Below are 27,204 nucleotides of genomic sequence, written 5' to 3' on the forward strand. Positions count from 1 at the left end.
ACTCAGTGCAGGAATGCGTGTTCATTAACTCGCCATCAATCACCGGCGGACTATTTTTAAAACCGTGCAAGGCTCTTTTACCGAGCCCGAGGCGCTGTGGTGATTTACCAGGGTGTGCTGATTCATGACGTAGTGCCGGCCCACTCTGAGGATCTTTAAGATCAATGAGGGCAGGAGGACAAAAGCAGCACGGAGACGGCGATCGAATGATGATCCTCTCACCTGCAGGAGACGGTGTGGGATTGAGAGAATTAATAATGTACCGAAGATATAAATACTGTACACCGTGTGAAGGGCTGTGTTTCTTCATGATTACTATTATTATTATTAAGAACATAAGAAAGTGTCCAGTCAAGAGGAGCCCATTCGCCCCATCATGCTCGTTTGGTGTCCATTAATAACTAAGTGATCAAGGGTCCTATCCAGTCTGTTTTTGAATGTTCCCACATTGTCTCTTCAGCCACATCGCTGGGGAGTTTGTTCAGATTGTGAAGCCTCTCTGTGTGAAGAAGTGTCTCCTGTTTTCTGTCTTGAATGCCTTGAAGCCCAATTTCCATTTGTGTCGGTTCTTGCGCCACACAAACCAAACTTCGTGCCGCGATTCTGCTGGACTACTGGCACTTTTTACTGGATATGATCGATAATTATAGTTTTTAAAATGCCATTGGTGGAAGGCTCAGAACATCACAGGGCGGATTGTGACGTTCAACAGACGTTCGATTTATTGAAAACTATAATTAGGTAAAGATCATACTTTGTCTAGCCCATGGACTTCATTATTGTCTTAGACACACAAGTACACATCAAAAATTATAATAAAAGAAGTCACAAGGCCTCCCATTCGAAGCCGAACAACCCACACTTTTCAATCATTCATATTATTATTTTCCGAACCATTTGGAGATAATCAAAGCCATTCCCGTAGCCCGATCTATAATTAAATAAGGGGACGTGTTTACGAGCACCTGACACTTCTCGTTCGCCCCCGCCGGACCCCCGGTGCTGAGCGCCGTAAGTGGGACTGACAGCTGCGCCGTGACATGTTAATTCAGACTGTCAGGAGAGAGACAAAACACAGAAAAACCAATTACAGTAATCACGACCCAAGGAGAGGGTCCCGCAGTGGATTGTGCCCCGGCTCAGTCTGTAAACACCGCAGAGCGCAGCAGTCCGGGACGACGCTCTCTCCTCCCGCTCCCAGCGCTTCTATTAGATTCAGGTGCAAGGTCCTGTTTGCGTTGGACGGGCCCCAGCAGCAGAACAAAGTGCGTCTGTCTCTGCTCCACAACCCAGTAAACGGGCCTCTGTGAAACGCTGCCATTTTGAGATGTCAATCAGGGCCCGGGCCGAGAGAGGGAACTCCGGCGGGGTAACCAGCTGCAGGCTTGCAAAACACATTTCAGCGAGAGGGGAAACACAAAAGATGTTTGAACGGGATCCCTTTACTGCCGCCGAAACCCGAGACGCAACTTTAAAGCCCGAAAACACAGGGCAGGGGTTGCAAATAACGTCTTGAAAGACCCATTTGCGGTGGCGTTGAATGATGCCGGATCATAATGGCAACAGTTTCCCCCGCCGAAGGGCCGGGCTGTAGGGAGCGCTGGGACCCTATCTCCCATCTACAGCAAACAAAGAGCCGCCCCCCGGGACGTGCCGCAGATATCACCGGCAGACTGGAATCTGTTCCTGTTAACGGCGAATCAGACAGAGTTTTCAGACCCGGCTTCTGGCTACATTCCTTTGCCACAATCATGTTTTTCACCAAATACAGGGCAGGTTTGACTTGGGTGTGAAGTGCGTGACATAGTGGGAACTGTGTGCCTACTGCAGACACACACAGCGACTAGTTACACACCATGCACAGCGAGGGCGCATAGAGGCGCAGCATCGCTCGAACATCACCTCCTGAAGTGAACACACTTTGTGACTTTGTGCATTGCATCTCCGCACCCGAAAAATGAGCACAAAGGCCTTTTCAGAGACACAAAGTACAGGGAAGACAGGCAGACTGTTTGAGAGTAAACCACTCAAACAGGGACAACCTCATAAGCCATTTCTGATGTCACTTCTTCCCATCAATATGCCTGATATTACGAAGATAAACACTGATGCAATTTCTTTCTGAGCGCATTTCTCACGTTCTCCGGGAGTCACCGGGGCAGAAATGCTGCCGAGCTCCACCGTGTGCATTTCACAGCTAATCCGGGGACAATTAAAAACAAGTCTGCTCACTGCGGTCTGACAAGTGTTAATTGGCCTGTTACAACACTGCAGGCGAGGCAGTAAACGAGATTTATGGTCTCGGAGACGCCGTGCGCGAGTCGGCACCGTGAAGGGCGCTGGTTAATCGCTCCTGAAGAGTCATTAACGCTCGGCCAGGGATCATGTCGGTGTCATGTCATCGAGCGCCCGCCTGACCTCGATGCCTGCGCCACGCCCGAACATACCGGACGCACCGCAACGCGCAACGCCCCAACGAGAGCATGGAAACACGCACCGCGGCGCACTGTCAATCCCGGGAACACAGACGGGGGAATGAAAGTGAAACAGAAAAACAACAATAGCCACAGACAGGGAGGGAAACTAAGCTTGGTGCCGCCAGGAAAAAACCTGTAATGTCAGTTAAGGTGATGTGGAGAAAACTAATTAAGGCGTTATTTATTTCACTGTAACCCGATCTCTGTGTCGTGTTGGTTCACGATTGAGGAAGTCAACGGCTGAACTTGAGCAAGAGCTGGAATCAGGTCCGAAATTAGGAATCAGGTCTCGTGTCTGTTCTCGGAGATGAACACACACACTGGCAGCGTCTTCCTGAGTGGAGACGGAAATATATTATGTTCATAAGCGACACACATGGCTGTGAGAGTCGGGGGGGCTTTAATATCCTGGACGTTTGCACTGCAGCTGGGTAAATACTCTCCCCGGTGTCACTTATCTGACTCGCAGCTGGACAAATCAGCGCCAGGAATCTCTTCTGTTTCGCTGCTTAAATAAGATTTCGAGTGGCTGTTTTAGTAGCCCTTCTATAGAGGCTTTCGCCCATCAGTGCAGGCCACGGCGCGGCATTCAACCACCGGCCGAGGGGATTAAGGCCAGCACCTAAAATATGTCCGAATGAGAATCAGGTGGGGGTCGGGCAGGAGATACGAACACAGGGGCTTCAGTCCGGGACTAAAGAGACACTTCCTTCATTCACATCGGAGTCAAGTCGAGGGGAAAGTCAAACTCGACGTCCCCCCGTGTTCAGGCCGAGAGAGGAGCCGCACCACGTCTACACAACAGCACAATTATCTGGTCTCTCCTCCCCAGAAGCACACCCTGCCATGTGTTTGTTCTCTCTCTCACACAGGCTTTGTGCGTCTTTAACAAGAACACTTTAATATACTATAGCAACTTATTCCACTGGGCCTTTTTTTATAATTTTGTGTTTTGGCTCACTCGGGACACGCTACATGTGTTGTTCCTCATTGGGTGAAAACATGTTTGAAAGCTTTTATTTATTTACAAGGTGCCAAGGCTTCGCAGTCTGTCTGGAGTCCACGGACGCTTTCAACCACATACCGAACGCACGAGGAGCCAAAGCCGTCTCTACACAACTTGACACGGACTTTCAAGTAGCGCGTTAGACAGCAAATGAACAAACAAACATGGGGTTTCTCTCTTTAAATTAAATACTGGGAAGAAAGGAAACAAAACACCAGCAGAACACGAGAATTTCAATCAAAGCCCGAGAGGTGTGGCTTTCTTTCTCCGGCTCTGAGTAATCACAGATGGTTTGCTCAAACAACGGGGCACCCCCCCACCCCGAGAGAGAGGAGCATCCCCGCCCGGGAGGCCTGCGATCTGATATTGTGATATTAAACCAGCAGCGTCGCCACACTCACCGGCACACGCCGCGACGGAGACCTGAGGACAATTAGCGCCGCGTTTGTTTGTTTTCGTGACTCGTTCAGCGCGGACACCAGACACGGACCGACGGAGGAAACACACAGCCGCCTCTCAGACACGGAGAGAGGCTACTGCTGGAGATGGCAGCGGCAGCTGAAAGAGTTAACCGGCGCTACGGCATACGGGCAAGACCAGGTCTTAATTAACGTCCGAAATCAGCGCCCGACGCATTCATTGTCCGTGTCAATCTGAAGTTCTCAATTTGAACACGAGTCTCCGATAAACGAGGGTTTTACAAGTGCACTGTTCTCCCCCGCAGGACTGAGAGCTCAGCGAACAGCGATCTGTGAAAGTTTTCCAGCGGGGCCCCGAGCCCAGAGCGCTGACCTCCGAGGAGAGGCTTGGCAGAGGCAGACTCCGAGGTCTCGGCGAGACATGTGGTTCGAGTTAGACGTCCTGAAAAAATAGCCCCCGAACTGTGGGGACTGGTATTGAATGAGCTCCGGCTACACCAGGGGGAGAAGGCCTTGGATCCGCCACACACAGGAGAGGCGTGTGTGTGTGGGGGGGTGTGTGTGTGTGTGTGTGTGTGTGGGGGTGTGTTGTGTGTGGGGGCGCCGCGGCTCTGAGGTCACTGGGAGACCGACTGATGCGCTTCTGTGTATTGTGTCCCTCCGGTCGTCGGCTCACGACAATGTTGGGGTGTTCTCCACACCTCTGGTGCTTTTAAAGCTGATTAAAATAGTTTTTAAAAGTGTCAAGAGCTACGCGGTTGGAAAGCAGAGACCGTACTAGCATGCATTTTGTAATAAAAAAACGAAATTAAAAAAAAAACGTTCAACTTTCCTCATAAGACTCGACTTTACGAACACTACGAACCGCTGAAAACTTTTCCACAAAGTCTACGGCAGCTCTTTTTTGAACACTACTGCTGATCAAGGTAGAGAGACTTGTTTGTTTTTTAATTGCCTTGAACTCTCGATGTTACAGAATAAAAATACAGTTTTCTATTTTCTTTTTTAACCTCCCTTGTAAAAGCAATAAACTGCATTAAGCTCTGTAATCTGAATTTATTTTGACTTAAGGTCCTCCAAAGTTGAAGCCAGCGAATCCACAGAACAATATTAAACTCTCCTCAGCGCAGTGTCAACAGATGATGCTACCGGGAACGGTAATTGAATTAATTTTGCTAGGGAAATTAATTACTCGTGACATATAGCTGAAACAGCAAACAGAGAAAGGCAACACTGGATTAGTGCCTTTTAATGTCTTTGCGGTCGAGTAATTAATTTGATTTGAATAACTCGTCGTGTGTCATGGAAATCTGAATCAAAATTAAACAGAAGAAAGAAGAAAAGAATAACAGACTGAAGGTGACATTAAGCAACGCAGTTCAGAGACGTTGAGGTAACCAGCTGACCCAACAAACAGTCTGTTATTTATTCTTTACACACACAAATCACCCTGTCACTCACTCCCTCAAACACACACACACACACACAGGCAGAAAGACACACACAGACACACAGACTAACACACAAACCCGAAGCCACGGGCCCCGTCTCAGACCCCACCCAAGACTCGGCTCGGGGGGCATTGGTTGGCCGCCACAGACGAGCCGTTCCCTCGCACCCGTGCACGAGAGCAGCCAAAAAGAGGTCCGGATCACGAAACACCCCCCCCCCCCGTCACCGCTGTGCTGGGCCTGGTCCGTCTCTGTGCTCGTGAAGTCAGATTGCATTGCACTGTGTGTGGGAGGAGGTCGTTCCCCCGCTGGTTCGCGGGGAAAAGCGCTGTGCACACACAGAAGGACAGATGCGGACAGTCTGAACGCGGGCCGGGCCGAGACGCAGGCGGTTACCTGGTACGTTCCGATGCCGATGTGCTTGGGGTCGATCTTCACCAGCTCCGCCAGCGGGTCTTGGACACGTCTCCCGATGGACACTGCGAACAGAAGCAGAGAACAAGGCGGCCTGAGATACAAATGTGTGCGTTTCATTTCTCTGCATGGGTTTAATATATATAGCGTCATGCACACACACCGAGGAGAAAGGCCAAGATGTTAAGATCAGACCCACTTATCAAGAAGAAAACTACAATAAATTCCACCCAGCCGCCTGTAATGTAATCCTAATTAAACCACAACTGATCACTGACATTAAAGAGAGACGCAAAACCACACTTCTTTCAGCTTTAGGTTCTTAATTAACAGTTTGATATCAAAGGTTGGGAACGACTTTATCAAAGATGGACCGAGGGAGATATCAAATGGATCCCAAGAGATGAAAACAGACCTAGAAGGCGACCACATGAAAGATGGGAAGATGAAATGATACACTTAGGCGTAACAGAGACCCCCGTAGTCACCTGACAACATGCCGTCTCTAAAGCGCAAATCCCACTTTTCATACGCGATGCTCTCATCGGCATCACACACAGATCCACAAGCATCGACTTAAAATGAGCGACACTCATCCGAACGACTGATTTGTAACGACACGGACTATATCGTGCGTATTCGTGATTCAGGTGAACAGATCCCGTCCCAAAACCGCACCCTGCATCTCTGAACTTCCGACCTCTCGCGCGTATGTGATTTCGTGAATCACACACTCCTAAAATTACCCGGTGACTAACCCCCCGTTCAAGACGCTGCACGTTTCTCTCGGCGGACGGCGGTTAATGTTACAGAGCCAGAAAAACACATTCGGATCCTGTGAATCAGCGGCTCGGGGATGCATTTACATCTTGTATCAGTTGTGCTCAAACTTTATAAGCATGCCAAGGGAAAATGTCAAAACTGTGACCCCACTCTGTTCGTGGAAACAAAACATCTCCAGATAACAGCCCGAAACGCCAATGATAACAGTCTGATGAGAGAGCGCTCTTTGGCCCCGGTTTCGATTTTAACATGCGCTATGAAAGAGGAAGTACTCTGTTTCGGGGTGCAGGATAGGAAGGCCAGGAAGCCACACACGCAGGCGGCGCTGTGAGGTGCGTCTCGGAGCGGCACGCGGCGCTGTGCGGGTCCAGGCCCAGGCGCTGCGATCGGCTGTGTTCTCCGCGTCAAAAACAACAACGCGCTTCCAGCTCCAGTTCCAGTTGTAAGGAATACCGAGGGGAAACTCCCCTGATTCCAGGAACATGACGGGGCTGAGGTCGAGGCGCGGGACCGAGGAGAAGGTTTCTGTGCTGACTCAGAGAGCGGGCAGGAAGCGGTTGCGCTCGATTCTCGGCATTCAGAACCCGTCGGCCTCACCGATAAAGACAACGATTCAAATGCTTTGCTCACCAGCCCTACCCAAACTCACCAATATAATCCAGCCACTTTGACACATGAATGATGTGTGTGTGTGTGTGTGTGTGTGTGTGAGAGAGAGAGAGAGAGAGAGAGAGAGAGAGGCAGAGAGAGACAGAAGTAGAGAGAGAGACAGAGAGAGACAGACAGAGACAGACAGAGAAAGAGAGACAGAGACAGAAGTAGAGAGAGAGATAGAGGCAAAGACAGAGACAGAAGCAGACTTGGACACACTGACGAGATGCCGAAAAGACACCAAAATAACCACTGGTTAAAAATCTAGCGAAGGCAACAGTCCACCCTGTGTTTTATCTGCTCTTCCTGATGCAACACAATACTCCCTGCAAAAGTGTTTAATGAATTTACGATTCATATCGGCTGAGCATCCAGCGACAAGGACAGGGATACGGACGACTGGATAAATACATACACTTTAAATTCATTGAGTTTGTAGTCGGGCAAAATGTCGTGCATCGGAAGGTTGATATTTGTGTTTTTCTTAATGCAAACTATAAACATAAAGAATATACACTGTGTGTGAATCGCAGCTCAAACACAAAGCAGACCCGTCTACAGTCACAGCAATATAAAAACACAGCACGGCCTCCTGACATATAGAGATGTGCTGGGTCTCCACTAGGGGTCAGTGTCGGTACTGCGCACAGAAGAGAAAACATCACAGAGATGATGACATCCAAGCATCCTGATCAGGGAACTGAACCTTTTCACCCTGGAACAGAGGAGACTACGTGGGGACTTGATCCAAGTCTTCAAAATCATGAAAGGCATCGACCACATCAAACCAGAGGAGCTTTTCCAGATCAGCAGGGACACACGCACCCGGGGACACAAATGGAAATTGGGCTTCAGGGCATTCAAGACAGAAAACAGGAGACACTTCTTCACACAGAGAGGCGTCACAATCTGAACAAACTCCCCAGCGATGTGGGTGAAGAGACAATTTGGGAACATTCAAAAACAGACTGGATAGGATCCTTGATCACTTAGTTATTAATGGACACCAAACGAGCACCATGGGGCGAATGGCCTCCTCTCCATTGGACACTTTCTTATGTACTTATGAATGTGAAAAATACCTACATAATACCTGGTTTCCCTCTTTAATGCTTTGGGAACAATCTTACTACTATTATTATTATATAGATATCTTTCACTCTTCACAGTGAGGAGTTTGGTGTGTAGACAAGCAGAACTCATTGAAATGCACAAAATTCTGAGCCCCCCTGACACTGACAACATGTGAGAAAAGCTCAAGGAACCGTCTGTATTGAAACACGTGCACTTTCCACGTTAGTAAACATCCGTCACGAGCCGCCATGTGACCTGAAACGTGATCCACTAATGCTGGGATGAGCTGCCCACAGGTGATAACCTCTCCTGTAAGTAATTTGCCCGGCGAGGGGAAAGCTCGGCTCAGAGCCATCCCGAGTGATCGATCGCTCCGATTTCCTCTCGTCTATCGACCTCCCGCCGAACCCTCCTGGCAGAAGACACCGCGGGAGGAGAGCAGCCCCATCCGTCTTCGGCCGCAGCCTCCCGGGGTCTGGACTCGGGACGCCGCGCTCCCGTCCTCATCCATCACGACGGCGCTGTCGAGAACGCGAGAGATTCTTCAGGAGCCGCAGCCAACGGGAGCCCGTATCGAGAGCCATTTCAATTCCTCACTCGCAGACCCCCCCGGCACCTGCAGCTTTAAGTCAGCCGGGTCGAGGCCACGGCCTCCCCAGGGCTGGTGAGCAGATTCACACATGGCTCTGGGTCGACGGACGTCCGCAGGTGCTGTAAAGGAGTGGAGGTTCCTCTCGGGGCAACATTGTGAGAAATCGAAACCCACCGTAATAACACTATGACGGGAAGAAAAGACAGAGGCAGAGAGAGAGAAAGAGAGAGTGAGAGAGAGACTGAGTCAGACGGACAGACAGAGAGAGAGAGAGTGAGAGAGAGAGAGGCAGAGAGAGAGACAGACAGAGAGAGCATATATCAAGAGTGAAACCCTATTGAAATTGTCAATCTGCACGAAAACGTTCTCTCCCCAGACGATCAGTGCGAAAACTCATGTCAGGTCTGTAGAAGCAACTCCTGTGCCAAACAGCTGCGGCTGGGTAAACAAATCTATTATAATAATAATACTATTAAAAATATTTTTATACATTTTGTAAGTAGATATTGTGAAGAAGAGACAATCCTGTGCTCTTTGTACAGCAGCACCATTTCTAAAGCCATAAATCACTTGATACTGTAATTTAAATCACCTTCAACAACCTCCTTTCCTGGCGCTCCGTGGCATCGCAGGGTTAAATCTCCTCTAAACGCACATCATTCTCTCCTTCACTCCTCCACTCCAATCTCTCTCACAGGCCAACATAACCCCAAAAATGTCTTCTGTGAAACACGCAGAGAAACAGGAAAACCATGTGATTTATCACCAGGCAGGATTTTCCTAGAGGCCGTCAGAATTCTATTTTCGAGTGGAAACCCGTTTCCCAGTGTCTTTGAAGTGCCTCTGTTTGCGATGGCTCGGGCCCGGGACCGGTCTTGTGTGGTCTGGCCCGGCCTGTGGTCCTGGGGAAGGTTTGCGTAATGTTCAGACTGTACAATGCACTAGTTAGAGCTCATCTGGATACTGTGTGCAGTTCTGGGCTCCACACTTCAAGAAAGATATCGCTGCTCTAGAGGCAGTTCAGAGGAGAGCAACCAGACTTATTCCAGGTCTGAAGGGAATGTCCTACTGAGAGACTGAGGAACTGAACCTTTTCACCCTGGAACAGAGGAGACTACGTGGGGACTTGATCCAAGTCTTCAAAATCATGAAAGGCATCGACCACATCAAACCAGAGGAGCTTTTCCAGATCAGCAGGGACACACGCACCCGGGGACACAAATGGAAATTGGGCTTCAAGGCATTCAAGACAGAAAACAGGAGACACTTCTTCACACAGAGAGGCGTCACAATCTGAACAAACTCCCCAGCGATGTGGCTGAAGAGACAATTTGGGAACATTCAGAAACAGACTGGATAGGATCCTTGATCACTTAGTTATTAATGGACACCAAACGAGCACGATGGGGCGAATGGCCTCCTCTCGCTTGGACACTGTCTTATGTTCTATGCAGAGGCAGCTAAAACACCAACAAACAGAAACAACAATAGATATATCCTGTATAAACTGTATACAGAATCTACAATATCAGTCCAATTCAGTCTTACTCTCTCTTCAGCTGAAACAGGTATTCGTTTTAAACTTTGTTTCACAAAAGCCTCATAACTGTTTCCCCCCCCCGATCGAAAGGTGCAGCTGTGAGGCCCAGGTGAGGAAAGCCTTTGACCTTTGGAAGCAGCCGAGGGGAAGCGGTGCTCTTTAGTGGCACCAGCACCACCGTGAGGAGGAAGCCGGGCCGCGTCGGCTTCCTTTAACCATGTTGCGGTGACAGGCTACAGCTGTCACTCTAAAGGACACGGGCCCCGGGGGTCCGGCCCCAGCGGCGCCACGCTGCTCACGTACCTGAGCTCCACGGCACCGCGCACAGGTACTGGAGCTGCACTCGGCTCGGCCCCGAGGGGAGAGACCGACCAGATGGGACTTGACAAAGCTGGGAAAGAGGCTGTGACCTTTCAGTGCCAGGCACTCCTCCTGCCGAGGTTGCCGTCTGGGCTGCCGCTCACACACGCCTGTCTGTCCGTCACCCGTCTGCTGCCCGCCCGATGTTGACAGGCAGAACCGCCGTCAAGGGCTGCCATCAACTCGCATCAGAGCTCCTCCAGAGACGAGAGCACCGGTTATTTATAAAGGCGGTTTATACACAAGTAAACGTTTACGTCAGGCCTGGTTTTATTCATCAGCCCATCAAATTGTATCGGAAATGTTTATTACAGATTAGATTTTTCAGGAGGATTAATTAAAACTGAAAAGCCACTTCAAGGGTCTACGAGCGCCGATCCCTGTGTGTGTCCTGTCTGTAAATGTCACTCAACCCAGAACAGGTTCTTGCCACTAAAATATTATTAATGGATCTATTCAGCCACGTTTAAGAAAACTCCCGCAGGACACCTGGTCCGGCCCAGTCCAGCAGTGAGGGTCCGGTTCTGCGCGGCAGTGAGGAGTCAACTGGAGGTCCTACCTGCGCTCCTGACATTGGGGTCCAGCGTTGGCATCTCCTTCACCGCCTCCTGGCTGACGCTGTAGATCGACGCGCCGGCCTCACTGGTGATGCTGTGGACGACAGAGAGACACGCTGAGGGGAAGGACGCCGCCGAGGGGCGTCCACACGTGTTCTACAGCACCGGAGTCGTAAGCATACATCAAAATGTCGTTGGGAAGAGAGGGATTTTAGTTTTAAAAACCCACATAAGGTAAAGAATGAAAACTCTTCCCCCATAATGGAAACTTTGTGATCCGCACTATAGTACATTTCATTTTCACGTTTGAAACATATGGGATTCAAATAGCCTCCCATCTCGGCCTAATAACAGGAAAACGCTCGTTTCCAAACCTCCCAAAAGATCGGTGCTGGTTATGGTCAGGTAATACGAACGTCAGCCATTCGGGACGTCAAAAGGAGGAGGTTTTCTGGTTTTAATTGCCCCTCATTTTAATCGGCACAATTTGCAGCCGAGGAATGAGAGGCAGCTTTTGTCAGTCATGTGAACGCCACACCAGGCCGGCGCTCAGTGATTATGAACATCACGTTTCTCAAGTGGATAATAAGAAGCGATTGGAGCAGGTTAACATTTTGTTTCCTCTTTAACGCTTTTCCGATTTCCTCGTCATCAAGAAGACTATTCATAGCCGCGCAGCTCGGCAGCGACAACAACTCAGATCTGTCTGGAGCCGAGAGAGATCTACGGATTGAGCAAAACCCACAGTTACGTTATACTTGTCCAAATTGTAGCGCCAAGGAGAGAGAAAAGGGCTTTTTCTCATTTCTACATCTCCTCTGCCCTGTTCATCTCATCAAGACTATGAAATTTAAATTTTTTGTATGGTTTTAGGTCTTAATTCAAAATTTCTCAATGCAATTAGGCGGCTCCTCCACAAAAAACATTTTAAAAATGCCATGAAACCACTAGCGAAAGAAGAAACGGCACACAGTCTTTGGGGGATGAAACCGAACACAATCCGCACATGATTACGAGTCCTATAGGAACAGGAGAAATTAATACGATCAACCACACAATCGCTAGAGAAAGGAGTTTCCAAAACAGAAAGTCAAGTCAAAACTGAGTTTCTTCTTCTAGGCTGGAGTTCCATGAAGAATAATTTGTTTGCATTTATTATTATTGAATATAATTGTATTTTATTGACAATTGTCTCACTTTTCTTTTTTGCTGTGGTATAAAGTGTGGAGTGGTGTATTGTGGTGAAAACATGATAAAGTGTTGTGTTGAATTAAATTCTCTCTCTCTCTGCTTAAGATCCCATAGTCACCACAATCTGTATATAGCCATGGTACACCAATGTATCATTTGTAACATATTTGTACCATGGTAAACTATACTTTACCACGTTTACCATGCTACACCACATGCCTTACTGTTTTTTTTGCACAGTGCATGACACTACAGTTTTTACAGCCTCAGATTGGGCCCACGTTCCCGTATGACACTTTTAAGCTGCCCCTCTGTCTTTACCCTATTGGGCTCATATTCGCACATTATAAAGAGTTCATTTTACTCTTCTTAGCACTGGAACTTTACATGTTCCTGCTCATACTGTACTCGATGTGTCTTGAAATATAAATATCCTGTGACGACTGCGTCAGGGCATCATAAATATATAAATCAAACCAAGAAAAACACAAACTTACACAAAAAGCTTGTTCTGTTTTTTGTAGTCGCTGCAGGCCACACCCCTGAACGGCAAAAACCACTAATGATGTCACGGGCGTGTCCCCCGATTTCCTTCCCAGGGCGCCCACGGGGGTCCCCACTAACTTTGAAAAGGAACAGGTCGGCGTGCCGTCCACACAACCACAGCCCTCGCTACCACAAACGGGCTCCGCGTCTATTGAGCTCTGCAGACCCCGTCATTGTGTATTTTTTTCCTGCGATCTATTCTCAGGGCTGCTGCGCGGTGCCAGTTCAGACACGGGGGGGGGCGGGGGCGACGAGTTTCGGTGCATTAGGTAAACCGTTGCGCACTTAAAAGTAAATTAGTTTATTAATAATGAATGGCGCTCTTATTTGCGGGGAATAACTCTTAAAGTGTGTCATTTCAAATGCTGTTTACTTTGGCCGATCGGGCCGAGCTTTGAAGTCCTCGTCACTAGCCAACTCGTTAAGTGGTGAAAGATAGTTTAAATATTTACTGAGTCTGCGCTGGATTCTTGGGACCCCCGAAGCCGCCCATCCCTGCCCATCTCTGCGTTAAACAGGTGTTGTAAGTGAGCAACCGATGCTGCTATTCACACAAGACTAAATGAAACAACAACAGTGATCATCAGCAGGCCGTAGAACATCACTCCTGTAACATCTGTACTGGAACATCTGCAATGCTGTCACTGGCTTCCACATGGGAGAAGGAAGACAGAAACCCCGACTCTCAGAGGGTCTTCCTGCATCTCCTGTGAGACGGACGACACGGACCACGCACAGCTACATAAACCACACCACCGACCCTCCCAAAGCACGGTTGCAGCACGAGGGCCAGGCGTTATTTCGTAAGGCTGCAAAACTGTCAAGATCTACAGACTGCGGTCGACATTACAACACTGCCATCTAGGGTGAGTCTCCTGCACGACTCCCGCAGAGATCAGCTGTTTCTGACACGAGGAGGTCAGCCGAGTGTCAGAATATTAATAAAGAGGTACAAAGGGAGCGATAGCCCAAAAACTATAATAAATACATCAACACAGCCACGGCAGATATGTAAAACACATCGAGGCAAACAGCGGTCGCTTTTCTCCTCAGCACTAATTGAAATCCCCCGTTTCACCTGGGCTTTGGCCACAGAGGGGTTTCATTGGCCGACTGAATAGCCGGAGAATGTCAGGAATGCACAGTCCTGATTGGCTGGACCACAACACAGAAGAGTCCGTGAATGTTCGATTTCTCTCTTTATGGATGAATAAATGTCCAATTATCAGCGTGATTTTATTTTATTTCCTACGCTGCGTGGCTCGAATTTAAAGTTTCAGTCAAGGTCATTTAGATTTTATTATTACCATTGTTTCACAGAGAAAACTAGTCATTTCCACTTAATCTTGATTGTCCCCCAACGTCCATCAACGCTGGTACAAAAAACAACAGCAGAACCACTCATCTTCTAATAGTGTGGAGGAACACAGTTGCGTTTCCTGAAGGTGCCAGCGTCTCCTAAGGCCAATTCACCTTCTCCTGATCTGACCCTCAAGGGAAAAGCTCAACACGTATTCCTCTCTGTTCTCTGGCTGCCCGGGCTACACCTACGTGCCGGGAAGTGGGGCTCCTTCCGCAGCATGGGGAAATGTCAGTTTGAGCGCCCAGTCTCCTGCAACCTTGCCAATCGCTGACATTCACTCAAAGACGGTCTGCAGAAGCCTTCTGACAAGAATCAGATTTTAAATGAACTCCCTCCCCCCACTCCTCGGCTCCCTCCTCCCCCGAGAGGGTTAACCGTCGACAGCGGACATGTCAGGCCGAAGAAACCTCGGAACGTAAGTCAATTAATCAAGTCTGGCACATGACCTTCAGCTAGTCAAATGAGACCGCGGTGGCAGCAGGGACGGGTAATTAAGATGATATTGTAACACATTAACAGGCAGCGGAGGAGAACACGGACACCAGGCGAGGACGGGTGGTTGGGGAACGTGAGATCACGCCTGGTGTTGCTGGAGACCGACCCTGGCACAGGCACCGAGCTGCCAGAACCGGGTTAGGAAACGCTGAGACTTGGAAAATGACACCGCGGGATGCGTCGTGTCCCCGGGGCGTCTCCGGGATCTCTTCAGTCTGCGAGGGGAGCGGGCCACCGGCTCCCCAGGTTCTCCCCTGTCATCTCCCACCCCAGCCCCCAGAGCTACGGGTGTCACACACACACGCATGCTCTTAACACGGTCAAGACAGAAACATATGACGGCCAGCAATCACCAAGCAGGTCGCCTCCTGTGTGAACGGTGTGCCAAACACTGCCTCGTCTTCAGGGTAATGATCTCTGAAGGCCAGGGTTGGACAATGACAGTCTGAGACAGCGACTCCAAACGCATTTATGTCCCCCACGCACTGGTGCCACATTTCACCTCCTGTGATTTACCTACTCGATATCGGCATTTGTTTGGGAAACGGCATCCAATGGGGTTTTCGGCAAAATGCTTGTCTTTTTTACAGAACTGATACAAAAATGCTTTAATTCACAACAGACACAACTTATATGATATATTAAGTGCAAATTCAATGTGTATAAGGATGTGTGTGTGTTTTGTACGCACATACATACAAGCTATATAATGCGTGTGTGTGTATACATTTCTTTCATGCATTTAAGTCACGGTCTGTTCTTAATTAATCCTCGAATGATAACCCTCGATGTCCTTCAGGAGAATTCAATGCTTTAATTCGGCCACACCGTGGGGGCGAGAGGATGGATCCACTGCGATCACAGTCCCTGATTATGTCTCCTTCAATTATCACATTTGCTCTGACTCTAGGGTAGAGACCCTATGGACAAAGCTGAACTGATACGAGAGCCGAGCGCAGAACGCCAGCGTCTCCCCGGCCTTGACAGGAGTTATAACACGTCTGCTCATCTCCCACAGTGTCACAAACAACGGGGGACTATAAATAACCGGGGAGTTCACTAAATATTTCACTGAGAAATTAGTCACTTAGAGTCCCGACGTGGGGACGAGGTGCCGAGGACCATTGTGCCGCCAGATAACAATCACAGTCCCCAACAGACAGCTGAGTGGGCTGCGCCATAATCGCTGCTTTCAGGATATGGATTCCAGAGAATGAGATTCATGCCAGAACAAAGGGAAAGTGATCAAAATAGATGTGAGAAAACAATCACAATTGCAATAATCTAAACGCAGAAACTAGACAAAGTGTGTTTGGGCCTCTTTCAAAATGACATGACGACACAAGCGGTTTTAAAAATAGACGACCGCCAGAGCCTTTCCACGCCAGTGATGTCACTGCGACTCCTAGCCGGCGTCGTTCGGCGCGTCTAGGCACTGGTTTCCATTCGCCCGTCGGATCAGGCGTCCCAGTCCGTCATTGCTGCTCAGATGGAGCTGTGCTAAACTCGAGATGCTCTCCACCTTCGCCGGGTGTCTGCTAAACAGGGGTCACGGTGACACGGCTCGTCAGATGAAACACAGCCTGTCCCGTCCCCCCCCCCCGCCCCCGCGCCAAGACCACTGTCACAGCCTATCAGTCCCTGCCGGCGGCTCCCCCGACATGCCTGCCAGGACCAAGAGCTGCTGACGCCCGAATGTGGGAGAAGTTCCAAAGAGGACATCTTGCGTTTCAAAGCGAGGCTCCCAAGTGATAACCCACCCCAACCCCCTGTCCTCTCCCATTTTACCGTGCGCCAGATCCATCTCCTACGGTCAACCACATGAGCGGCTGTAATGCGATACCAGTTCGGTTAGCAGAGGAGGGGATGGACACCCTACGAACAAATGTGTGGCTTATTTGTTTTGGTTATTTATTTTGTTAATGTCGTTCTTCCACACAAAATGCACCCTTCCTGTTTGGCCGGCACCACAGTTACAGTTAGAGGATCACACAGAACAAACGCCTCGGGTATAATTTGTAAAACAGGCTGTGCGTTTGATTGACGCTACTTGCCTGACCTGCCGGTGCACCGAGACGCATCTGTACACACTGGGACGCAACCGGGGGCCTATTAGTACTGAGCTCCTAAACAGGAACTAAATATGTAGTGTGATAATATTGACCTTCAGCACGTGGCCAAACACGCGTGTATCACAGACGAGGCGTTCAAATAGTGTACGGCTACTGTAAGACACGTTCCTCTTTCTATCATTAAGAAACTCAATTCAGAACGAATATAAAAAGACACACATTGTGCCGCCAACAGTGCGTTTAGTTCGGCAGTCCTTCAAATGAAGAACAGATCATTTATCAGTAATTAATAAAGCGGCGTACGTGTCGTTAATAGCGTGATGAGATTTCACCACTAAACGTGCCGCCGGTCCTTTAACCACAGGCCCGAAAAAAGGGAAAAATGCTTAATCCTATTAATAAATTATGCAGTCAATATACATCTGAATCTGACCTAATTACATTGTGAGCTTGACAGTACCCATTCAGATAAATGACTCCCATTGTTTTTTGAAGTTATCCCGGCGCTCGATTCGCTCCCCGGCACGTTCCCCCGCATCAGATAAGCGGTGCGGCTTCAGAAGCACGGAGCGGCCGCTTAAATCCGCCAGCTGTTGCGACGGGCGCAAACACAATCCCATAAAAGAGAGTTTTCCTGTGTTTTTTCAATGGCTGTTAATTAAGAGGAGGCGGAGGCGCCGGCGTCGGGGCTGCACTTAATTAAAATTATCAATCCTGGAGACGGTGATAAGTGAGAAAGGACTTGCAGCTCCGCAATCTCTCGCCGAGGAACCCTTTTGTGATCGCTTTAATATCGAGATTAGGCGAGAGAGCCTGCTTACAACAGGAAACGCTGCGGCTGCGTCTGAACGGCCCCGATTTCAATCTCCTTGACTTTCTGCAACCCTCGACTAAATTACATTCGCCGCCCGTTGCCGTTGCCAGACTCTCGTCCCCCAGCTCCGGCCTGCGCAGGTCGGCCGCAAAATAATCTGCTTCTCTGCAGCACCTGGCGCGGTGCGGACCTGTTGAACCCGGTTAAGCTGTCCTTATCTCGGCCGCGCACTACTGCAGCGGACTGAGTGGTGGCTCCGGCAGCGCAGCCCGGGACTCGCTCAGCTGTGAAACGCGACCTCGGGACCCCGGTGGGGGAAAAGAATGATCAGATATCTGTCTTCATCTTGTCTGAAAATTATGACATTTTTCAGTAAGAAAAGGGTCCAAATGGCAGGTGTCAAAGAGCCTTAGCTTCACACGTGCAGCTAGGAGGCAGGGAAGGCGAAGTCAGCGTGTGGCCATGTCAAAGCCACACTCTGGCTGCCATGAAAGTGCATATCTGAAAAGAGCAAACCTCACAGCCTGTTACATCAATCTGGTGCCAGACGCTGTTATCAGGACAAAAGCTGGCGCTGTGGAGACGATGCCCCCGGGAGGGACGAGCTGCGCGAGTCACCGGCGAGTGCAGCGGAGTGAGCTGGCACCTCCGCTCGGCTCTGACAGCCACCTGTGTGTGAGTCCGCTGTGTCACAGCCTCCTGCGCGCGCATGTGTGAGTGTGTGCGTGTGCACCAGATACACTTTATCACGGCCGCCCAGCACCATGGAGAAGCAGCAGGAGCCGGAGAGCACAGGGGCTGCAGCTGTACAGCAGAGCGTCTCAATAAACACTCGATCTTGCATAAGGGCTGGGTTTGATTATTTGTTTGATTTGTTTGATTAAATAATTATTTACTATGTACATTTAATGTCCCTGGTCCACTTTCAGTTATGTGTAAAATACTGGCACTCAATCTGCTGCATTGCAGTGCCGTGTGTGCGATTCTTTTTTCTGGTAATCAAACCCATCAAAAATCTCCTGAAACTGCAACTCATTATAAATACTTCCAGTGACTTTTCGGTGAAATCAGATATGAAGACAGTGGTGAATTACAAATGGAGGTATAAGACGTTTAGGCTGATCTTTATTCAATTTCAGATCCACGCAATAGGTCAAAGTCTCAGAACCTTGTTTCATTACACGCGAGACAGAAAAACTATAACAGCAGGGGCACACGCACCCGGGACACAAATGGAAATTGGGCTTCAAGGCATTCAAGACAGGAGACACTTCTTCACACAGAGAGGCGTCACAATCTGAACAAACTCCCCAGGGATGTGGCTGAAGAGACAAGGTGGGAACATTCAAAAACACTGGATAGGATCCTTGATCACTTAGTTATTAATGGACACCAAACGAGCACGATGGGGCCAATGGCCTCCTCTTGATTGGACACTTTCTTATGTTCTAATATCTAACTGACAAAAAATGAGCAAAGCCACTTCATACACAACCAGGGCTCGGATCAAGGGTCACGCCATGTGAGGGTGGTCTTGCACGCCAGCCCAGGAAGCCCAGCACGGCCCCCCAACATGGGAACCTTGGACAGCATCCCCTCACCGCGGTCACCAAGAGTCTCGCAGTCCGAGGCCGCCTCTTGACCACGTCCTCTGCCGAACACACTTTGCACGGGGGCACTCTCTGATTGCAGCAGCGCTTCCTGCAGGCCCTAATGCTTCCCACATCCTTGTACCTTGGTCAAAGACTTGAGGCGTCCGTGACTCAGTTGAGTAACCTTCACCAAGACGCTAGCTGAGGGCCTGTCTGTGGGTCGCCCGCTAATTACCCATCTCCCTTTCACTGCATTTATCTGCCTTTCAAATGCGCTCATGCCCCTAATTGTCCTCGGCTGCGTCTCTCCTCCTCGGCTGGCTCTTCTCCTGTGCCCAGATCGGATCACTTTCGGTTAGTTTTTCTTCAAATGACTCTCAAGGCCATTCCAGGGGTCCTCAAGGAGCCATCTTTACCTACTTATAGAGCCCAGCACTGAGAAGAGTCCAACAGCAAAACCACACGATATCTCTCTACCCCACAGTGCGGACGGTACCACCATGTTCTCCTCAGATCTACTCGACCTAGTGAAGGACTTCTGCGTTGGCGTGGGATGCTGGGAAGGGCTCCGATTCTAGACTATCACTGTCGGGCCTCAGCCTGACCTGCTGACAGCCGTGCCGCGGTGAGAGAGAACACATGCCAGTAACTGCACCCCCGACACCACCCTCTATCGGGTTCACATGTCAGAGCCAGTCCGTCAAACCCTCACAGCCCCGATGCGTGAAGGCACAGGTCGTCGCACTAACAGGACGTCTGAGCTGCCGGGTCTCACAAATTCCACGAAATCCAAATAAAACGCACAAGAGAGAGAGAAGAAGGACACAGGGTCAAAGTCTTCATGGTTTTGACCTGAACTTTTCTTTTTTTTATATATATATCTGTGAGTGGCTTGTTTTTCTTTCGGAGCAATGATGCAAAGACCTTGAAACAATGTGCCAAAATACGGGCTCGCCGAATAAATCATCCCAATTCCATCGCGCTCGTGCGGTCTGAACGCTGCGGACAGCGACCGACACAAACATTCGGCGACGGCAGCTATTTTCGGCGTATCTTGCAGATGCCGGTAAATGCATTCTGATCGCCTTGCAAGCTTAGCCAACACAAACACACACAAATAAAAAACACTGATCTCCGCTCATCAAAAATGTTCATAGATCATAACGTTTCTCCCGTCTGATCGGTGGTGACTGGCCCGGCCGAGCGGCGCTATCGGTCAGCCTGACTGTCCGCTATTAGAAAAGTGACAGATAACCAAAGATGCCAAGCCTGACCGGTCCCTGTTCTGGGCATTAGATCATGCAAAACCACCCCGGAGAAAGAGGGGAAAGAGTGCCAGTCTACATATCAGTCCAGGGGTCTCGTAAAGTCCCAATGATCGCATCTTAATTTAGATAATCTGCAATTATCAGGCTGTACCTCGGGCACGAACCACACAAATAATCAGAGTACGGGCAAATAATATTGGTGTCGAGAGTTCACCAGGTTATCATGTTTTATTTTGTGGTTTTTGTTCTGCTTTTATGGCCAACACTTCCACCTTTGGGCTCGGGTCACTGAAAGGTTTACAAAGCACCTATAGAGACAAAGTAAATGCTAATTCCAGCAGGAAAGCCATGACTCTTGCACGTGTAGGGAAACAGATACGTAAGAAAAGTGAAATGCCGATCTTCGAAGACAATTAACACGGGGAAAAATAATAACACTTCCTAACAGTTAAATCCACTGTAATGTATTTACTCAGTCACTTGAATGCACAGTCTTGCACCTGCTTTTCCGATCTCCTCCAACGTGTGCAGGAACGAGGAAACTAAGCATCCCCCCCCCCCACCGCCACAAACAAACTGTTTCCAAATATATATAAAAGCGCTCCAAACCAAATCGCTGTTATTTCACTTTGGGGAAACATGCAACAAAAAGCGTGACCTTTCTAAGTCAGTGCTGTCAGCCGGGTCAACCTACTGTCAACATAATTGCCCGTCTTCCAGGATATCCCCCGAAATAACGTTATCGAATGTAAATTCACCAGAGCTCGAGGTCTCTCTCTTCTTTCCGGGCCTTGTTTTGCGCAGAACGAAAGGGCGCCGTTCAGAACTAGTGAGCCGCGTTGCTTAACCTGAAGAGCACTCTGATTCTTCGCAGAGACGTCCTGAAATGAAGGGCTCTGTGCTCCCAGGGTGCACTGCCTAGGCCGGTTGGAGACGGTGTGCGCTGCTGACAGGCGGTTTACACATCTGCTCTATGAAGACTGTCACAAAGGAGACGGGGACTGATTTCAAAAGGTGTCAGGAAGCAGAAAAGTAGTGGGAACATTTGATTTCACCACCAGCTGGATATCAGTCAATACTAAATCACTTTCAATTCATTTTTGGTATCGGAGTACGACTTTCCCTAGAAACAAGCAGCTTTATTGGTCTCTCTGAATAAAATACGTGTGTAATCTTAAAAATGAATGCATATGAATACAGATTACTACTTTAGCATTAAAACAAATCATTAAAAACATTATTTGGATTTCACAAACATGATAGATAAGAGACGGGAAAATAACATTTCTCCCCCTGAGATTCCTAAACCCCTCCCAGTGGATTGACTAAACCCGGCTCCACACCGCTTGTGTGCGATTTCCCTTCCGCACCTTAATTAATACACTATAATTTCTCAAACAATTAAGCCCCGACTTCCTGAAAACAATCATTTATTTGTCTGCCATGATAATGAAACCTGGCAATTTAAATTAATAATTAAATAAAAACACAACAGCAATTAGCAGCAGGGTCTCGGAATCAAATGCTCCAGAAAAGTGTAATTATTCACCGCGCAGACGTCAGCGAAGGGCTCGCTTCCAACGGAGGTTCAGAGACGAGGAAAGAAACACAAAAATGAAAACCAAGACGGCAGCAGGACCGGCACTCGGCAGTCACACACACACCGCCCATAGGGAACATACAGGTTTGCTATCTGGTAGACATGCGTGATCTTTACATTACCCATACGCCAAAAGTAACACATTTTTCGTATATTTAAAACAAAGGGAAGGGCATTTAAAAACAATCTCTACTCCATACATCATTTTATAGTTTGAAAAATGGCGAGGTTAATCTCTACAAAATATTTTCTATATAAAATACATGTAGGAGTTACAGAACAGATATTTTAAATACATCCCTTCTGTTTAATAAAACAAGAAAGGGGCTATTTTTGGTGTATGAAAATATCAAATATGAAAAGTATGTCTACCACAAAGTAAAAATATATATCTGTTCTGTATGGGTAGAAAAATCTCACAATGTATTGAGTTTTCAATCCACAGCATAAACTGTCCAGAGAGACAATTTTCCCTGGGGTTCCAGAATGCCCACAGCGAAGCAAAACTGTTCTGTCCCAACAGCAATTTTATTACAATTACTATAAAATTACTTCTAATGAAGTCATTTCAATATATATATATATATATATATATATATACATAAATCACCCCCCTCACAGCACATATAGTAGCACCCAATTGACTCCAGATTCCTGCCGGCTTCATTAATTCTCCTTTCATCACAGACCTCCCTCATCACAGCCCTGAGAGACGGCCCTCACCTTCACAATCACAATCACGGAGGGGCTTTTCTCCTCCTGACTGACGGCGGCCCCCGCTCTCTAACTCTCTATCTCCGACCGTACCGCGCCGGTAAGCGCCCTCACACGGCTACCACATCCCGATAAACCGGAGCAGCGCTAGAGGTTACGGCATCGCTCAATACCGTCCCCGTTCTCCCCTCACACCGGCACGGAGGACCGAAGGACTCCGACACACGTCTCCGCTGACAGACAACTAACAAGATTCGATGTCCGTTCTCCGAGTGAATGTGGAGCACCAGCCATCGCAGTCGAAAGACATTAACCCCAGTGGACGGTGAAGTGTCGCACTCTGGGCACCACGATTTCAAACACCAAGGTTCCCTTCAAGCTTTCTGCGGCCGCAACATTGTGAACAATACGAATCTCACCGCTACAAACACACAAGAATAGACGGCCTGAGTCAATTCCACACAGAACGCATGATATATATTTTAAACGCCACTGAAGATTGTATTACTGTCTGGAGAGAGCGGTTCTGTTCACCCGACGCTTCACAATTGTCGAATAATCATAATTATGATGATGATGATAATAATAAACTGCGGCATGATTAGAACTAGATCAAACAGATTTTTAATAATACTAAAAAGCTTGCAATTAAGGTACCTTACATTGGAAAGAAAATTAATGAATACCTGCATATAAAATCCACACAAAAATCTACCCTAAGTGCAGAAAACGTGTGTGTGTGTGTATATGTATGTACATGCAGCTTCTTAAAAACATGTCTCTCCTAAAAGCCACCTGCGCGAGGCGTTTCTCAGGCATCTCAGAGGGACGGGGGGCCGCCGCCAGGGTCAGACGGGGGGCTTCAAATACCAGAGGGAAGCACATTAAGCACTTACTTTTTAAAAGGGACTTTGATATCACCCCTCTACCGTGCGCCCCTCTCACGGCACATTAATAACCGTGAAGAAAGAGAAAGATAGACAGATAGAAAAAGGAGAGGACAGATGAGCGCGGGGGTAAATGCAAAGGGGTCAGAGTGTCAAATTACCATCGAGCAGGTAGCTGCTGAGAACGGGGGTTATTTAGCGATAAATAAATAACGTTCACTCAACAGGCAACCTCTCTCTCTCCCCCCCTCCCTCCGCTATAAAACACAACTCCGAGCTCCTCCGACCTCCCCTCCTGTAACTCGCCCTGCCTCCTCCTCATCCGTCCCGGGGGCTCATTATAACAACCCGGCCGCCCGCGCCCCTGTCAGGCCCGGTGCTCGGCGGAGCGGAAGAGGAGCGAGCGCAGAGCTGGGGGGGACATCGGAGAGGCCGGGGACGAGGCGCCCATCAGACTCAACGGCGGAGAGACAGATACCAGACGGTCCGCATGAGGCCGATGGTTTAATTGACTTGTGGGACTTGAACGTCTCAAATAAATTAGCGGCGGCTGCCTCTCCAGAGGACGCGGACCATACGCCCAAAGTCATCTCAGTTATTTGCATGTTTTCTTTCCTTTAGTCCATTATTTTGTATTTTCAGTCCCCTTACAACCCTAGAAAGTCATTATAACTGAACGCCACACTGTTTTATTTACTTATTTTTAATCCAGAGCTGGTTTAATAGTGTATTTAGTAGTGTATTCTTCAAACAGAAAATATATATCTACACCTTGCCTCAATGTATAAAACCCAAGGAACTAGTCAGGAAGTCAACAATAACAAAAAACAGACCATGAGGTTAAAGAAAGAAAAGGCAGACGAGATTAATTTTCCACACATTAGAAAAAGGCAACATTTATCACGAGAAAACCAAACTGTTTAGCTGTTGGCAGCTCCTCCTGCTCTGAACATGGTTTCGCTCGCTCTGTGATCGTACGCCTGTGTTTTTGTGGGAACGCGGCACGTTAAACACAGACTTCCTGCTCGGCTGCTTTCTTCAGCTCGTTTTCCTGCTAATTAGCCCCGTTGTAAACACTGGGCTGTGAAGATTGGGTTGGCTCCGAATTCTTCCGGGCTTTTGCCTCTTTAAACCGATTCTGCAAGGAGAGGACCGTCACCCACTTTAACCCGGGTCAAACGGAGGTCACAGTGAGGTCACGTGATTCAGGTGCCGCTGAGATGACAGGAAATTGAGTTCTTTAGAGGCGAGAGGGGATTTGGTCACACCTCCAATAGGGCGAAAATAAAAACCCTCTCCCTCCGCTGAGCGTACGGACTGCCCTGGCTGAACTCGAGGTCACGCAGCCGAAGACGAATATTTCTCGGAACCGCGGCCGTAACTCCGCACGGAGACGCGCGTGACTTTGCTTCTCCGAGTCTTTTCAAAATGTAAGAGTGTCAACCTTTCCATCGGGCGGATTCCAGAAGCGAGAGGCTTGACGTGACTGTGAAGGACAGCGCCAAGCTCAAGGGTGTTTTGATGTAAAATATCGAGAACTCTGCTGAGGTTTGGAAATCTTCCAGGAAGGGAAGGTAGCGCCGCTTGTCACTGGAGGCTGATTAGCAGCCGGCCGGACGCAGCCATAACCACCGGGACCATCTGACAGACTGTTTCCCATGATCCCCTGGTGATTTTAAAAGCACACAAGTCCTGGGAAGCTGCCGCGTTACAACCAGAGCTGAATTCAGGTTGAAAATTCATTTTACACGTCGTTAAAGGCCAACTGCGACTCAATTAAAGGACCTGACCCAAAACATAGGAGAACTCCATTCTTTTAAATACAAAAAAAAACATCAGTTTCTCAGATTCAATTAAACAAAACACTTGTTCCGTCTGAACATCTGCTCCAGTTAAAGGCGTCCTGCATCTTTGGCAAGACACGCATCGAAAGACTAACAAAAACAGCCTCGGCCCCCCCGGACCCGCCGATGACGCCGATCTGTAACCGAAAACCGTACGGCCACTTCTGACTGGTTCTGGGCTGCGCTCCAGTCCTGACCCCGAGTCAATAAACACAGGTCCGCGAGAGAAACTATAAAAAGTCCCGCAGTTATTTAGGTTGGACTCCAGCTATTAAAGCTGCGTTGGTTAGAGGAACAGAACGAGATATTTGTTTTTAATTAGAGACTGTCAAACAAGGTCCAGATGGTATTTAAAAAACCCCGAGAATTACACATTCCTGACGGCGGCCATTTCCTCTCGCCCTCCTCCCCGTCTTATTTTCTTACCTTCCACAAAGCCGCAGAGTTTATTAATAAAGTTCTCCGCAATAATAACTTTCTATTTGTTTTTTAAATTGCGCTGGAATGGCAGAGCGCCGGCCAGCGAGAGACCGGATCACCAAAAACAAGCGCTCAGCAAGTTCCTAGCGGTCTGTATCAGTTTGGGACAAACGATCGAAGAGCTGCATCATCAAGCTGCCTGCCGTCATGCGGATGTCACAGCCGGGCCCGACAGTCAGTGACTCGGCAGCAGACAACACTACCGGCACCGGCGGTCCAAACCCACGGGTCCACACCCTGCCGGCCACCGCTTGGCGAGGCTGTGGTGGAGAGAGAGGGGCCGAGGGAGCGAGGGCCGCGGCGAGAACATGGTGCAGAGCGGTCTTACCAGTACGAGATGTCCAGGGGCTGGAAGTACTTCCTGGCGATGAGGTCAGAAAAGAAGGACTCGGTCTCCCGGCAAGCGGTGCCGTTGCCGATCACCACCGTGGAGCAGCTGAACAAGGATTAAAGCGACAGATCCGTACATTAGAATGATGATTTATTTATCGGCAGGCGGCTACACCCAGTTGGGTATCACAGCAGTTGATATAAGCAGCAAAATCCATTACATAATACAGGAGAATACAAAATACAGTGAAGCCTAGTAGATATGAACTGAAACAAGTACAAAATACAGTTACACACTCACACACACACACAATTAAACACGGCACCACAGTTGAATTTATAGAATATATAGTAAGATGACTGACTTGTATTTCATCATCAGATGTCGCAGCTTCTCGGCTTCACGGCCCCCTCCCCCGGAGTGCAGGTACACCACGTCCGTGTGCAGGATCTGGCCTGAGACAGAAGCAGCGTCACACCAGCAGCGGGGAGGAAAGGCCTATCCCGCCCCCCCTGCTCGGCAGGAACCGCCACGGAAGGAGGACACGGACGACCAGGACAGACACCGCACGGAACGAGACTCACGCGGCGAACGCCCCCGTGAAGCCGACAGCAGCTTCTCGACTCGCAAAACAACACGATCGCGTCTGACACGGCCCGGTGAGAGCGGCGCACTGTGCGGTG

At 48.8% G+C, this 27,204-nt stretch overlaps 1 protein-coding gene across 1 annotated transcript in view; it reads right to left on the reverse strand.

Moving 5' to 3' along the window:
- The window catches only part of srbd1 (S1 RNA binding domain 1), a 58,189-nt gene that overhangs the window by 18,791 nt on the left and 12,194 nt on the right, over positions 1-27,204 (reverse strand). Inside the window, exons 13-16 of the mRNA XM_066696857.1 lie at positions 26,886-26,976; positions 26,519-26,626; positions 11,327-11,418; positions 5,750-5,832 (exon numbers count right to left, since the gene is read on the reverse strand). Coding sequence (XP_066552954.1) covers positions 5,750-5,832; positions 11,327-11,418; positions 26,519-26,626; positions 26,886-26,976 — 374 coding nt within the window. The remainder of the gene's footprint in view (positions 1-5,749; positions 5,833-11,326; positions 11,419-26,518; positions 26,627-26,885; positions 26,977-27,204) is intronic.

Source organism: Amia ocellicauda, chromosome 23 (genome assembly GCF_036373705.1).
Source record: "Amia ocellicauda isolate fAmiCal2 chromosome 23, fAmiCal2.hap1, whole genome shotgun sequence".
Classification (NCBI taxonomy): domain Eukaryota; kingdom Metazoa; phylum Chordata; class Actinopteri; order Amiiformes; family Amiidae; genus Amia; species Amia ocellicauda.